At 44.7% G+C, this 13,756-nt stretch overlaps 2 protein-coding genes across 6 annotated transcripts in view; one reads left to right on the top strand and one right to left on the bottom strand.

The window, feature by feature from the left end:
* Nucleotides 1-6,305: 6,305 nt before the first annotated feature.
* LOC128627954 (basic proline-rich protein-like) lies at nucleotides 6,306-7,076 on the bottom strand. The gene has a single exon (XM_053668664.1). The coding sequence runs from the start codon at nucleotides 7,074-7,076 to the stop codon at nucleotides 6,306-6,308; it is 771 nt and encodes a 256-aa protein (XP_053524639.1).
* Nucleotides 6,597-13,756, top strand: part of ATRNL1 (attractin like 1) — a 506,958-nt gene continuing 499,798 nt past the window's right edge. For 3 of the 5 annotated variants that reach the window (XM_053668567.1, XM_053668564.1, XM_053668566.1), the window contains exon 1: nucleotides 6,597-7,414. In XM_053668567.1, the coding sequence (XP_053524542.1) occupies nucleotides 7,128-7,414 (287 nt within the window). In that variant the 5' untranslated portion in view covers nucleotides 6,597-7,127. The remainder of the gene's footprint in view (nucleotides 7,415-13,756) is intronic. The other 2 variants (XM_053668563.1, XM_053668565.1) reach the window with 1 other exon arrangement.

Genomic DNA, 13,756 nt, shown 5'->3' on the forward strand with positions numbered 1-13,756 from the left:
GTTTGATTCCCAGTGGAGGCACCTGCCTGGATTGCAGGCCAGGTCCCCAGTGGGGGTGTGTGGGAGGTGGCACATCAATGTGCACAGCATCTCTCTTGCACATTGTTTCTTTTGCACACCAGCATTTCTCTCTTTTTCTCCTTCCTTCTCTCTAAAAATCAATCAATAAATGAATGAATCAGACTCATGTTTCTATGAGTCGTAGGCCATATGCCACCTTCTTCATTTTATAGAATAAACCCATAATTTTATTTATTATTTTGGCTTTTTTTCTACAAGTAAATTTTAGCTTTCAAAGAGTACCGGAAACCTAATAATAAAATGCTGTATCTTGGACCCTCTTCCCTACACCCTAAAAGAAAACTGCCTTCAACTTTTTCCTTTAGTGTAGTATACTTATACTGCTATTTCTGGATTGGACATGCAGTTACTTCTTATTAAGGAATAGGGAATTTAGCACTATCCGTCTTTACCCCTCTCCCATCTCTTTAATAGGGACGTTAAAATTTTTGGTTAACTCAACAGCGTTCACGTTATTACTATTATGTATTACAGCTGAACCATCCTGCATCGGCTTCTTTTCTTTTTCTTTTCCAGTGAACGATTGCTTCATTTTGTTCATTTACTTAGATTTCTGTGTGGTTATTCCATGTTCCTCCCACATACTTCAAGATCTGTCATATATCATTAGTAGTTTCCCCCAAAGCTCAAACAGTTGTAAGCACTCATACCCACTGTTTGCCTAGATAGACAACTCTCTCCCCGGCCCTCTGGGGACCGGGTGCTCTGTTGGCTTGGGACACAGCTGCCTGTCATCCTAGGGTATCTCTTCACACTTGTCTTATGTTCAGTCTCTTCTCCCTTTATTCCATTCTCCGGGAGATTCTTAAACAAGGAACTACATGCTTATGAATGTTTGTGTATCTGAAAATGTCTTTATTCTGATAGTTGATTGATAGCCTTGCTGGGTATAGAATTCTACGTTGAAAATGACTCTCCTTATATCTCTACTTACTTTTAGCATCTAGGTTTGCTGTTGAGAATTTTAATATTATTCTTACTTCCAGTCTATTGCATTTGCCCTTTCTCTCCTTCTATTTGTGAGTCTTTTTTAACTCTGGGCTTTAGGCTGTAGTGGGCCCTTCATCTGGAGGCTCAGTTCAGTTCTGGGAAATTTTCTTATGTTGAGGAAATTGATACGAAGCAATTCTGTCTGCTCTACAAAGGAGTGGTGCGTTAACGTACCATCACATTAATAAATGTACGTATATTGTAAATGCCTAATTTAAAATGGTGTCTATTAGGCACAGTCATTAATGAATCTTTTTATCTTCTTAGTTTTCCACTCCTTGATTAGAGAGAAAATTTTGCTTTTTCATTTTAATTTCTAGGAGATTTCCTATTCTTTATTTTTAAAATCTTCTATAGCATTTTAATTTTGTTGACCATATATTTATTGTTTTTTGTCCTTTGAATGTTCGTCGTTTTTTTTTTTTTTTAAGATTTTTAATTTATTTATCTTTAGAGGAGAAGGGAAGGAGAGAGGGACAGAAATATCAATGTATGGTTGCCTCTCGTGAGTCACCTGCTGGGACCTGGCCTGCAACCCAGGTATGTGCCCTGATTGGGAATCGAACTGCGATTCTCTGGTTCGTGGGCCTGCACTCAATCCACTGAGCTATACCAGCCAGGGCTTGTTTTTTTTTGTTGTTTTTTTTTAGTATGCAGTTCTTGTTTTATGGTTGCAAAATCTTTATCACTTGACTATATTTCCTCTAATTTCCTTTTCTCTGTTTTTGTTTCTATCTTTCATGTCTAATGAACATTTATTGCTTGTACATAAAAGGGAGTCATTAAAAATAAATGATTGGGTGAGGCTCACTGACTGGCAGCCTGACCAGATGTGATCCCTTTCACTGGGAGACTCCCAACGACAGTAAGTTTCCTCTTGGATTATTTAATTTTAGAGACGAATGTACTTCCATGTTCTGCCTGGGGTGGGGGGAGTTCAGTTGGCTGCACTTGTTCTGAGTATAGGTAGGAAAGAGGGACAGAAAAATCTTGCCATTCAGTGTATAGTTTTTTCACTTAATCTCTCCATTTTCAGTTGTATACCTCGTTCCCTCCTTTTATCATGCCTGGGGCTCTAAGTCGGGAGACTCTCTGATTCATTTTCTCAAGAGATTAAACCTGTCAGGGTAGGGTCAAGGGCGATCTTTAGTTATTTGGGGTAAAAAAAGGGTGGTAGTGTCTGTGGGTCCTTATATTGCCCTCATCCATTCTTTGTTTTCTTGTTAGGGTCCCACCTCTACTCTCCCCGGTATCTCTTGCCTCGGAGTCCTGAGGTTTTCTCGGAGGCTTATTATTGTTACTCCTTACGCAAGCATGTGTACGTGTGTTAATTACCGTGTCTCCGTTTACTTTCCTCCTTCCAGCGCACTGACCCTTGCAAGCGCATTGACCCCTCTCGTCTACTAGTTGGTTTTTTTCTCATTTTCTTTGTCATTGTGAGTTTATACATTAACATTCAAAAAAAATCTTTCCTGTCATGTTACTAGAGTTTAGAGCAGAGGTCAATGTATATACTTAGCTCATATGTTCAGCAGGAAGTCCTAGCTCATGTTTTTTATTGAATTAAGTTTCACAAAAGTCAAATTTCTGCAATTGACTACTAGCAATCAACTGGTTTTTTTGTTTGTTTGTTTTTGTTTTTTTGGTAACAAGTCTGAGTATATAGGATGAAAGTTTAAGGACGCTCATTTTAGTTCCCAGTTTAGAAAGATCTATTAGCCCAGCATAGTGAATTTAGACTCATTGGATTTATTTCCTTGGATTTACTTATAACAATATGTTGGAAATGTGTTAAGTAGAAAAATTGGCAGGATCAAAGAGTATGTGTGTGTTTGCAATTGTGGCAGCAAGAGAAACCAGTAGAAGGAAAGAATGGATCCAAGAGAAGGCAGTGTCAGATCTGGGGTGGGAGGGAGGGTGGTGTTTCAGATGATCACCATATAAACATGTTTAATTTCATCTATCGTTTTTAAACGAGCATCTAAAATTGACTTTTTTTCTTAAAGAAGCAGAGGCATACATACATAGAACAGACTGGCGCCTGTCAGAGGGGAGGGGGGCGGGAGACTGGGTGAAGGAAAGTGAAGGGATTAGCCAAAGAACATACCGTTAACACGCAGACACAGAAAACGGTGTGATGACGGGCAGAGGGAGAGGGAGTAGGGGTGAGGTGGAGGGGGCAAAGCAGGGGGTGGGCAGATGGACAGGAATTTTGCCTGGGCGGGTGGGCGCAGGATGCAGTGTGCGGATGGTATTTTATTGAGCAGGACACTCGAAACCTGTGTGGTTTTGCAAACCAATGTCACCCCAGTAGATTCAATTAACAAATAAAGTTGATTTTTTTCTTCACCGTGTAATCTCACAGACGATTGGTGCTTTATCAATGTCACAGAAAGACTGCCGCAATTCCAAGCTCTCATTATCTCAGCTGCTTCCAGGAGCCTCGTAGAAGTCAAATGGTGAGCAAATGACCAGAGCTACGATCATTTTTTGGTCAAGCAACTGAGAAGGGGATGTTTTGGTTTATTGGGCCCAATAGGATCTGTTACGTTTTGAGTGGCCGTCAAGAGATCAGTGGACCCATCATTTCTGTTCTTTTTAAAAAATCCTTTGACTTTCCTTCAAACAAACTGGCAATGTAGTTTTAGATTTCTGTCTGTCATATTGTTAAGTGGTATGAATGGAAATGAAACACATTCCCCAAAATAGCTCAAGGTCTTGCTACAAGGCCAACTGTGGAGAAAACTAATATATTTTTCTAACCGTTCCCCTTGGATACATTTTTAATAGATAATTCAATCTTAATGGTTCCATCCCACCTCAGTAGAACTGGCTCCCCCTTCACTGTGTCTTTGGAGTAAACATCCATATTTCCTCTGGATTTATGACTGCAGTTGCCAATACCATGAATTACCGTAGTGCTGTATAGCATTGCTAGATGCTGACTCCACTTCTTCGGAAAAAAGAGATACCATGTTGGAGTTTTAAAATTTCTTGATCATAGAAGATGCCGGAACATTACTCAAGATTCTAGGTGAGCTTCATCACTGAGTTTTTGTGCTGCCATCGTAAATCATTTAAGTTTCCTGTGTCTACAGCCATTCAATAGGTGACACTCAGCTGTGTAAGGGACTCACAGTCCAGTGAGCTTAATAGAAGATACGTGTATCCAGGGGTAGAACTGGGTTTAATCGTCTTTGTTTTCTCTTGCTTAAATTCATAATAGTTACTCACTACATGTTGACCAACAGAATTGCCAAGAGAAGTTGGATGCAGGGCAAGTGGGAGTTCTGAGAGCCTAACCAGGATAATCGTATGTACATTTAGTACAGTCAGCTTGATTGGAAAGGCTATGGTGAGGAGCAGCCCACAGGGCTGCACGTTCTTCAGTATAACATGAAGTACTGAGCTGATTATAGTGGCTAGAAGATGAAAAGAGAGGTATTTTAATGGGCAAATCCTTAGCTGGTATATAGTCTGCAACCAGTATGTGGCTGAACAGTGATCTCTCCTGTTGAAGGGGCTGCAGCGTAGCGTTTGAATTGCCTTCACATTCAGTGGTGGTTTGTTTCAAAGGCTTGGATACTCTCCACTGTCTACTGTCTGAAAGCAACTCTACATCAGATGTGAGGAAACGTGGCTGACTTTAAACTTCGGCTGGCACAGGCAAAGGATGGAGACGGCGGCAGAGATCGTTCATGCATGGCTGATGCTAGGGAGAGGTCTGGATGGTATAGTCATGGAAAGGAAAAGGTGTGATGCAGAACAACATCTTCCTTTTAATTCAGGCAGGACGTTCCCTCCTTCTCCCGCCCTCCGAGGTCTCTAAGGAGCCTCCTGTTACAGAAAATATGTGAAAGGAAGGAGAGGCTGCCCTAATTTTCGAGGTTTGAGGATGACATTTCTAATATTGGTCTTATGGGAGCATTGTGATTTCTTTTTTTGGTTTTATAAAAAGAAATCATTGTTTTCCTTTTTCTTTTTTACTTTCTAAGGAGTCACCTCTTTCTAAACTTGGGTTTCCTCAGGTCCCTCCTGAGGCATTTTCAAACAAAGCCAACACTTGAATTTTACCCACCAAAGTAGAACAAAGTATCTGCTCATAGGAACCAAACAGCCTGGTGACTGGTGGGAAAAGGCATGGAAGTGAGGGGACCTGTGTTTTAAACTCGCTTCCCTGCTTATTCCATATCTGCCACCAGCCAATCTCAAATCTTGCTGAGCCTCTCTCCTTCTCTCTAAAGTGGGGTTAATGGGGGATTTCATCTGCAAAGTGGGGATCACAGAGATTACGAGAGATGACGTGGTTGCACCGTGCCCCAAATAAACAACCATGAGGTGAAGCTTAGCAATAATACTATGACTGTGTGGTTGCAACGAAAGCTTTTCCCCGTGTGCTGTCAGAAATGCCTTTGGTCGAGTTCGATTTCCTTTCACACCGTCCGCCCTTCTCGGGTGGGGATCCAGTGACCTTACTGAAACCCGAGCACGCAGGGCTGCAGCTGGGAGTTCGGCTTTCTTTCTTCAGGGTTCAAATAGCCTGTTTAGAGAAGGCAGCAAGTACAAAGCAAAAAATCCAGCATATGCCAATAAATCTTGGAAAGTCATCTAAAGGAGGAAAAGATTGCCGCTTGGGAAGGAAAACGGCTCATATGGGGCATCCTTTCTGCTCTTCTTAAAAAACAACAACAACAAAAAAAACAAAAAAACCCCTCCGATGTTGCAATATTTCAAGGCAAACACTGTCCCAGCCTGAGGAAGAAACTCTGAGAAACAGAAAAGGATATACCTGGGGTTCCGAGGCGGCGTCCGCCAGGGGCGGTGCGCCGGGAGCGCGGAACCACGCACATCTGGTGGTTGGGGGGCGGCGGGGGAGTCATTATTTCCACCCGAAGGTGGAAGAAATTGCTCCCGCTTCGGAGAAGTCCCTCCGCGGAGACAGTCCCGGGTCCCGCCCGCCCCCTTCAGCTCTTTCGGACCCCACAACGTGCTCTGACTGCGGTGCCTTTAAGAGTTGTGCACATGCTCAGCTCTTCATGTGTTGTTGAGTTTCTCTCTTTCAAGAAAAAAAAAAAAAAGGAGAAGAAGAAACACGCAGAAGGATGGGGCGGAGGAAGGGGAAGCGCCAGGAAAAAAAGCATTGCACTTTTGCAGCTGCAGACAGCGGACGCGAAGGGCTTCTTTTTTGCTGAAGCTGCGAAGCCGGTCCCGAGCTGATCCTTCGTTTGTGGGGCTCAGCAGGCGCGTGGCGCGAGTGGGGGCCCCCGCGCGTGGCGGGCAAGGGCACCGCGGGCACGCGGACCGCACCTGGGGGGCCAGCCACCCCTCCGCTCCCGGGCCGGCCGGGTGGGCGCGCGCGGGGGAGTCCCGGGTCCCGGCGAAGGCGGGGCGAAACCACGCGCAGGGCCTGTGGGGGGAGCGCGGGCCGGCGAGAGGCGGGGAGGCAGCCCCGCACCCCGCGAGCACCGGCCGCCGGTCCGGTGGCTGGTTGGCGGCACCGGGGAGGGAAGGGCTGCTGGGGGGCGGCCGGCCGCGGGCCTGGCTGTGCGAGGCTGAGTCCGCTTTCCCGAACCCTCCCTCCCGCATTGGGCGCGCCCACCTCGGGGCTCCAGCTGGTCCCCGCCCTCCCGGGCGCGCGGGGCTGCGAGCCCAGGCAGTTGGCGCGAGCCGCGGTGCAGGCGGGGCCGCGCGCCGGGTCCCCTCCCCCCCCAGCAGGTCCCCGGCCGCAGGTCCCCTCCGGAGCGCCCAGCGCAGCCGGCACTGCCCGCTGCCCGCCTCGGGTCCGGCCCGGGGCGCCGCCGCGGTGGGCTCGGCCCGCGGAGGACAAGGTCAGGAGACGGAGAGGCGATGCCCGAGTACGACTGGAGGGAGCCGAGCGGAGGCGACCGCGGTTGGGATCTGTGCCTCCTGACCCGACAGCGGGACTGGGGCAGGCGGCGGTGAAGAGCGGCAGAAGCGGCGGCCGGGGCACGGTCTCCTCCGGCCGGATTCCCCCTCTGGCGCATCCCCGTCCGTGCCCGCGAGCGCAGCCCCGCCGGGCAGGGGCCCAGGGGAAGATGGAGCCGGGGGCCCCGGCCCGCACTGGCCCCCCGCAGCCGGCGGCCCCGGGGCTCTGGAGGGCTCGGCCGGCGGGCGGCGGGGGCGCCTCCTCCTGGCTGCCGGACGGAAACAACTGGCTGCTGTGCTATGGCTTCCTCTACCTGGCGCTCTACGCGCAGGTGTCCCAGTCCAAGCCTTGCGAGAGGACCGGCTCCTGCTTCTCCGGCCGCTGCGTCAACTCCACCTGCGTCTGCGACCCGGGCTGGGTGGGGGACCGGTGCCAGCACTGCCAGGGCAGGTTCAAGTAAGTGCCTTGCCAGACCCCGAACCTCAGCCCTGCTTCGCACCCGACGCGGCCTCCCTCCTCCCCCGTGGCCTCGGGTCCCCGGCCCCGGGAGGAGCACTGACCGCTCTGGACGCTAAGCCTTTCCCAGTGGTCCAGATGTCCGCAGCGACTTCTGGTCCCCTGCTCATCAGTATTTCACTTATGGTGCCAAACACCATTTTTTTTAGGACACTATTTTTAATAAAAAAATTATGCAAGTAATTCATGACGTGCATGGGCGCTGTGAAACATTCAAAACAGCACGGAGGTGTAAAGGTTAAAAGTTATGGTCTCCCAAAGCCAGCCCCCGCTCCTGTTTCTCTCTCTACCGGTAACCACTGCTAACACTTTATTTAGTAATAATAATGACCATAAGTAAAATTTATAATGGGCTCACTGTGTGGCAGACACCGTTCTAAGTGCCAGCGTGGATTATCTCATTTGTCCTCGCATCCATTCCGTGAGGCACTAGAAATATTATAATGGATTTACAGAGAAGTCAAGGCAACGGATCTAAGTCATTCGCCCACGATTACACAGTAGAAGGGCAGATGCGTGATTCACATCAGCCAGCCTAACTCCCGAGTGTTTACTCTCAGCCAATAGACTGTATTGGATTTGGTAGGACAAGCCTGAATTGAGGAGTGCGAGCGTGCCTTGGGGGTAGATGAGAGAAGGAAACACCCGGAGTCTTTGACGTGGTGAAGATAATGAGGTTTCCTCACCAGTTATTTCATGGCCAGCTGCTGTGTCAGAGCGTCGTTCTGGTTTTTCTGAAGCTCAAGGCCCCAAAGACTTCGCTTTACAGCAGGGGGATTCGCTCTCCCTATTGGATGAGGTTCATTGCATTCCTGCTGGAAAGGAAGAGAAATGAGTGAATGTAGGGAAACCTAAAATAAGATAGCGGAGGACATTAAAGTAGATGTTTGACAGCTTGCAGTGAAGTGAGTCAGTCAACTTCGTAGCTTTCTAGGTAGTTACCATGAAGTTTTCTGGCTGGTTTGTGGCTCTGACATTACAGTATGTGGATTGCTAACTTTTATTGTCAGGATGATAGCACTATCTAAGTGAAATGTCTCTTGGGGGCTAGGACGAAGGTAGGGGTATGGTTCACTTTATTAATGTGTTATAGAAAAGTTTCCTGGAGTTCTGAACTCAGCATTCATTCATTTGTTTATTTATTTATTTATTTCACTGTTGCCGATTAAAACAGTGGCCTGAAAACTCATTGTAAAAATGTATTTTTTTAAATGGCACTTTTTAATTTTAGGGAGATCCTACTATTTAATTTACAGCAGGTTTTGGGAAGTGAAATCTCAAGATGAAATTTTATGAAATTCATTTGTAGCAGTAGGTTGACATGTTCCCTAGCTCCGCACTTTCACAAATTAGTATAACACTATATATTTTTAAAATTTGGGAGAGATGCTAATTAAACTTTTAAAAAGGGTTTCGAGATGAGGAAAGATAGCATACTGTATTGTGCTTGTTAGCCTTTTTAAAAATTGATTTGGCGGGGGAGAGAGAGAGACATCAATTTGTTGTTCCACTTCATCTGTGCACTCATTTGCTGATTCTTGTCTGTGCCCTGACTGGGAACAGAACGCACAACCTTGGCAAATCAGGATGATGCTCTAACCAGCTGAGCTACCCGGCCAGGCAATTAGCCCCTTTTCCTTTTTCCCTTAAGTGTCCTTAAGCTTTTACTATGAGTATGGTAGCCAGCCTCCCTACCTAGCAGGAGAGACTTTGAACATAAACTGGGAGCCAACAATGAAAAAAGCCATATGCATTTTTCCATCTTCTTGTACATGAATAGGAAGATAGCCTGATTCCTAGGTAATTTAGGCATGTTGGCCTTCATGTGGGGGGATTTGCGCCATCTGACTTTGGACAAATTGCTCCAGTCCCGAGAAGCCCTTGTCCACATTGAATAGTAGTGGACTCATGAGTCAGCTCCATCAGCAGCTTGTAGCCTCGCAAGCAGATGTTGTCCCAGTTGGTAGGAAAGACTACAGATCAAACTAAAACTGGCTTAAATGGCAGAGAAATGGTGCTCATGAGCACAATACATTAATGAGTAAAAGAGGAATAGCTTTTTAAATATAGATATAGTTAAATAACAATAAACCCTGAGCTAGTAATTTATTGAACGTTCCTCATTTCCTTGGAAGCTGTAATTTCCTGCAATTCATTGTATTCTATTGATAAGTAGAATGCATTTCATATCTCTGCAGAATACAGGCTATTAATTAGAGTAAATATAACTGGTACAACTTTGTGTTTTGTTATGTATGCTCTTAGGGGGTAAAGAAAACGTGACATTTAACATTCAAGGGAAGAATCGATTCAGAAGAAAATTCTTCCTAATAAAGTCCAAGCTAAGCTCAGAGAGATTTATTTGAGGATGGTGGCTTGAAGTAATAACAGTGGGAAAGACTTTAACTGGAAATTCTCACTTCATTAATTATCTTGGCAATCTTTTACAAAACTGGAGGATAGCAAACTAACAAACAGACATAAGAAATGATCAATCTTGGTAAGCAGGTGTCAAAATTAATTGGCTGGTTCCATGGTAACTTAGCTCCCCGTCTACTATAGGGATTTCACTGGGGAATGTTCGTCAGATGCTGCTTTAGAATGGAAGATTGATGGTTGGTGGGGGTGGGGGTGTGTGTGGAGGGGAAGGCAGAAGAAGCAAATGTGATATTAAAAGTGGTACTCCAGTTCTCTTAGCACCCATTCCCGTCTTCTCTGTGCTTCCACTTGAAAAGAATAAAACACTCAGAATTATGAGGCACTCCTCATACAGGTAAAACAAAATGAACACTGACCCTCAGCTGCAGCAGTCCTGAAAGATTTAGGACTGAGAATTGGAATAGGCTGGTTCCAATTGGAAACGCAATCATTGAAGTTATGATACATGCTAATTCAAACAGTATTTACTTGACTAGCTTACTATAACATTAGGCCAGGAAACATTTTGCTGTAAAATCTATTTGAATTCATAGCATTTTCTTTTACAAGCTGGTTAGAATTTTTTTTTAGAATAGTTGAGATTTATATGTACATTAATTTATATGTTGTGTTCACAAATCCGTTTTCTTGTTAATGTGACTTAGGAACCTATGACTTTTAACTTCTGTCAGGTAAAAAGAAAAACCTAAACAATGCTCTGAGGTTGGAAAATATCTCATTATATTATGAATAATTTGTCAATGTTAATTTGTTAATAAACATTTATTGAACATCTTCTAAAATCACCTGTGAAATCTTATTACATACTCACTATATAGAGATTTTTTAACTTCATAGGTTAGGCAAATACATATACTGAAGCGCACACATGTATAATGGGAACATTTATTTCTGGGGACAGCAAGCAGAAGATATATTAGGAATGAGGCTGCTATAAAAAATGAAATAGGGTAGCATTAAATGTGCAAATGTTTTTCTTAAGTTACTAGTATGTAACTTAAGAAAGTTACATCTATATACACATACACACATATATTTGGAATCCTTGTTATTAATAGTAGGAAAACTGTCCATAAGTGTAAAGTTTTTTTTTTTTAAAGATTTTATTTATTTATCTTTAGAGGGGAAGGGAAGGAGAGAGGGAGAGAAGTATCAATGTATGGTTGCCTTTCATGCGTCCCCTGCTGGGAATTGGCCTGCAGGGAACTGGTCTGCAACCCAGGAATGTGCCCTGACTGGGAATCGAACCGCGATTGTCTGGTTCGCAGGCCCGTGCATAAGTGTAAAGTTAAATCGAATGTTCCCTGTCCCCTGCTCTTCTTTATTGCAAACTAAGTTGTAATATGTCATTTACATCCACACATTCTTTTTAATTCTTAAAAATCACAGAGTAGAACTATAAAAACGATTTAAATGGAATGTTTCTAAGATCCTGAATTGATAACGTTACTTGTAGCATGTTTTTCGAGGCCATGTGTCTGCGTGGTTTGGCCCTTGAAGCAGATTGGACCCTCCCTTCCTTTTTTCTGCCACCTTCTTTCAAAGTTCCCTGCCTGAGTCACATTCCCCTGGGCCTCAGAGCCTTTTCACACTGTGCTGTTTCTTCTCTCGGAACCTTCTTTTCCTATCTGGGCAGGTGTCTTTTCTTTTATTTATTTATTTATTTATTTTTGTGTGTAGCTGATTACTAAACATCCTTCACTTCTTAGCTTATACTAAGGAGGCTTTTCTGACTTGAGGCTGTGTTTTCTCTTACTATGTACTGTTACAGCATGGCTTTTTTTTCTTTTTAGTATGTTCAAAATGAATTACTTAATTGCAATTGTTATTTTTTAATTTTTTATTCTAAAAGTATTTTTTATTGATTATGCTGTTACAGTTGTTCTATTCCCCCCTTCATTCCCCTCCACCCTACCCTCCCATCCCCACTATTACCCCCCTTTAGTTTATGACCATGTGTCTCAAGTCCTTTAGATTCTATATTTCCCATACTATTCTTGCCCCCCCATCTATTTTCTGTCTACCATCTATGCTACTTATTTTCTGTACCTTCTCCCCCCTTCTTCTCCTCCCACTCCCCTGTTGCTAACTCTCCTTGAGATCTTCATTTCTATGTTTCCACTCCTGATCTAGCTGTCCTTTTAGTTTGCTTTTGTTTTAGGTGTGGTTGTTAATAACTGTGAGTTTGCTGTCCTTTCACTGTTCATGTTTTTTTAACTTCTTTTTCTTAGATAAGTCCCTTTAACATTTCATATAATAAGGGCTTGGTGATGATGAACTCCTTGAATTTGATCTTATCTGAGAAGCACTTTATCTGTCCTTCCATTCTAAATGAAAGTTTTGCTGGATAGAGCAATCTTGGTTGTAGGTCTTTGGATTTCATGACTTGGAATACCTCTTTCCTGCCCCTTCTTGCCTGTAAGGTCTCTTTTGAGAAATCCGCTGACAGTCTGATGGGGACTCCTTTGTAGGTGACTGTCCTCTTATCTCTTGCTGCTTCTAGGATTCTCTCCTTCATTTTAATCTTGGCTAATGTAATGATGATGTGCCTTGGTGTGTTTCTTCTTGGGTCCAACTTCTTTGGGACTCTCTGAGCTTCCTGAATTTCCTGGAAGTCTATTTCCTTTGCCAGATTGGGGAAATTCTCCTTTATTATTTGTTCAAATAAGTTTTCCACTGGTGGCTGTTCCTTTCCCCCTTCTGGTACCCCTATAATTCGGATGTTGGAGCGTTTAAAGATGTCCTGGAGGTTCCTAAGACTCTCCTCATTTTTTTGAATTCTTGCTTCTTGACTCTTTTCTGTTTGGCCATTATTTGGTTTCTTCTGGTCCACTCCATTGATTTGAGTCCCAGTTTCCTTTTCATCGCTATTGGTGTCCTGTGCAATTCCATTCATTTCAATTAGTTTCGCCTTCATATGTTTGTCTAATTTGTGGCTATAATCAACCAGTTCTGTGAGGATCCCGATGACCAGTGTTTTAAACTGTGCGTCTGAGAGTTTTGCTATTTCTTCATCGCTTAGATCTATGGGCTCTGGGGCTTTGAGATCTTCTTGAGCCATTTTTGGTCTGTTTGCGCCCGTTAAGTCTGAGGAGCGGAGCCTTGGACTCCCAGGTTGCTGGGTTGTGACTCTGTATGTGGAGGTGGGGTCAGAGCGGGGAAATGGCGGCCCCCTCTGCTGTTTCTCCCGGTGGGTGGAGAGCAGGGCCTTAGGTTGTTCAAGGGGGGGCAGGGCCACTTAGGTCGCTGGATTATGACGCTGTATGTGGAGGCGGGGTCAGAGTGGGGAAATGGCGGCGCCCTCCGCCGTCGCTTGCCACTGGGGCTGCTTGCTCTCGTCCAGTTGCCCACTCCCTCGCTTGTCTATCCACACTCGAATGCGTGACCACAGTCAACCCGCAGCCCTGCTCCCTCGCTGTTTCCCCCGCGGTCGCTTGCTGAGTTGCCCACCAGGTCCAACCCTGCGCCTGGATTCCGCACCTGAGTCCGTCTGACCGAGTTTTCCTGTGCTACCCTGCTCTGCCAGCTGCTGGTTTCGCCCCTCTTACCGGTCAGGCTGAAGAATTTGTTGTGATCAGAAAAGTTCAATTTTCTGTGTTCCGGCTGTGTTTTCTGTTGCTATTATTTAGTTGTCTCTAAACTTGGTTGTGTGAGGAAGCACGGCGTCTCCATCTATGCCTCCATTTTGGTGGAATTTGTTATTTTTTCTTTAAATTATTATTTTTCTTTTTTTGGTTCTTTATTTTAAGACCTTTTTGATGTGTAATTGACATGCAATAAACTGTATAATTTGAAAAGTTTTGACATGAACACGCCTCTGAAAATGACACCACAATCAAGATT

This window comes from Artibeus jamaicensis, unplaced genomic scaffold (assembly GCF_021234435.1).
Source record: "Artibeus jamaicensis isolate MK-2021 breed Jamaican fruit bat unplaced genomic scaffold, CSHL_Jam_final contig_490, whole genome shotgun sequence".
NCBI classification, from domain to species: domain Eukaryota; kingdom Metazoa; phylum Chordata; class Mammalia; order Chiroptera; family Phyllostomidae; genus Artibeus; species Artibeus jamaicensis.

Coding starts and splice junctions, on each gene's coding strand:
- LOC128627954 (XM_053668664.1), bottom strand. CDS start 7,076: ATGCGCCAGAGGGGGAATCCGGCCGGAGGAGACCGTGCCCCGGCCGCC.